At 57.2% G+C, this 1647-nt stretch overlaps 1 protein-coding gene across 1 annotated transcript; it reads right to left on the bottom strand.

Annotated features, from left to right (window-relative positions):
• Window positions 1-242: 242 nt before the first annotated feature.
• On the bottom strand, window positions 243-1293 carry LOC117940155 (salivary glue protein Sgs-3-like; the record flags this gene model as incomplete). Its single annotated transcript, XM_034865526.1, has 1 exon — window positions 243-1293. A coding segment is annotated over one exon (1051 nt), but the record flags the coding sequence as incomplete, so codon positions are not given.
• Window positions 1294-1647: the final 354 nt, after the last annotated feature.

Raw genomic sequence — 1647 nt, 5'->3', positions numbered from 1 at the left:
TGTTGTTGGTGCGGCTGTCGTTGATGCGGCTGTTGTTGGTGCGGCAGTTGTAGGTGCAGCTGTCGTTGGTGCTTCTGTTGTTAGTGCGTCACTGGTAGGTGCTGCTGTGGTAGGTGCGGCTGTTGTTGGTGCAGCTGTCGTTGGTGCTGTAGTTGTTGGTGCGGCAGTTGTGGGTGCTGCTGTTGTAGGTGCAGCTGTCGTTGGTGTAACTGTCGTTGAAGCGGCTATTGTTAGTGTGTCACTGGTAGGTGCGGCAGTTGTAGGTGCTGCAGTTGTTGGCGCTGCAGTTGTTGGCGCAGCAGTTGTTGGCGCTGCTGTCGTTGGTGCTGCTGTGGTTGTTGCTGCTGTTGTAGGAGCGGCAGTTGTAGGTGCGGCTGTTGTTGGTGCTGCTGTTGTTAGTGCGTCACTGGTAGGTGCTGCTGTGGTAGGTGCTGCTGTTGACGGTGCAGCTGTTGTTGGTCCGGCAGTTGTTGGTGCGGCTGTCGTTGGTGCGGCTGTTGTTGGTGCAGCAGTTGTTGGTGCGGCAGTTGTTGGTGCGGCAGTTGTTGGTGCAGCTGTCGTTGGTGCAGCTGTTGTTGGTGCAGCAGTTGTTGGTGCGGCAGTTGTTGGTGCGGCTGTTGTTGGTGCGGCAGTTGTTGGTGCGGCTGTCGGTGCGGCTGTTGTTGGTGCGGCAGTTGTTGGTGCAGCTGTCGTTGGTGCAGCTGTTGTTGGTGCAGCAGTTGTAGGTGCTGCAGTTTGAGGTGCTGTTGTTGCAGGGGCTGCTATTGTTGGTGCTGCTGTTGTAGGTGCTGAAGTTGTTGGCGCTGTAGTTGTTAAGGCTGCTGTCGTTGGTGCTGCCGTGGTAGGTACTGCTGTTGTAGGTGCGGCAGTTGTAGGTGCATCTGATGTAGGGGCTGCTGTGGTAGGTACTGCTGTTGTTGGTGCGGCTGTTGTTAGTGCGTCACTGGTAGGTGCTGCTGTTGTTGGTGCTGCCGTGGTAGGTGCTGCAGTTGTTGGCGCTGCTCTCGTCGGTGCTGCCGTGGTAGGTGCTGCTGTTGTAAGTGAGGCAGTTGTTGGTGCTGCCGTGGTAGGTGCTGCAGTTGTAGGACCTGTTGTTGCAGTGGCTGCTGTTGTTGGTGCTGCCGTGGTAGGTGCTGCAGTTGTGGGCGCTGCAGTTGTTGGCGCTGCTGTTGTAGGGGCTGCTGTGGTAGGTGCTTCCGTGGTAGGTGCTGCAATTGTTGGCGCAGCAGTTGCTGGCGCTGCTGTCGTTGGTGCTGCTGTGGTTGTTGCTGCTGTTGTAGGAGCGGCAGTTGTAGGTGCGGCTGTTGTTGGTGCGGCTGTTGTTAGTGCGTCACTGGTAGGTGCTGCTGTGGTAGGTGCTGCTGTTGTTTGTGCAGCTGTTGTTTGTGCAGCTGTCTTTGGTGCTCCAGTTGTTGGTGCGGCAGTTGTAGGTACTGCTGTTGTTGGTGCAGCTGTCGTTGGTGCAACTATCGTTGGCGCGGCAGTTGTAGCTGCGGCAGTTGTAGCTGCGGCTGTTGTTGGTGCGGCAATTGTTGGTCCGGCAGTTGTTGGTGCGGCTGTCGTTGGTGCAGTTCTCGTTGGTGCGGCAGTTGTTGGTGCTGCAGTTGTAGGGGCTGTTGTTGCAGGGGCTGCCGTTGTTGGTGCTGC

Source organism: Etheostoma cragini, unplaced genomic scaffold (genome assembly GCF_013103735.1).
Source record: "Etheostoma cragini isolate CJK2018 unplaced genomic scaffold, CSU_Ecrag_1.0 ScbMSFa_182, whole genome shotgun sequence".
In the NCBI taxonomy this organism is placed as follows: Eukaryota; Metazoa; Chordata; class Actinopteri; order Perciformes; family Percidae; genus Etheostoma; species Etheostoma cragini.
The sequence above is the reverse complement of the archived record's forward strand: the minus strand, read 5'-3'. Positions and strand labels throughout refer to the sequence as shown.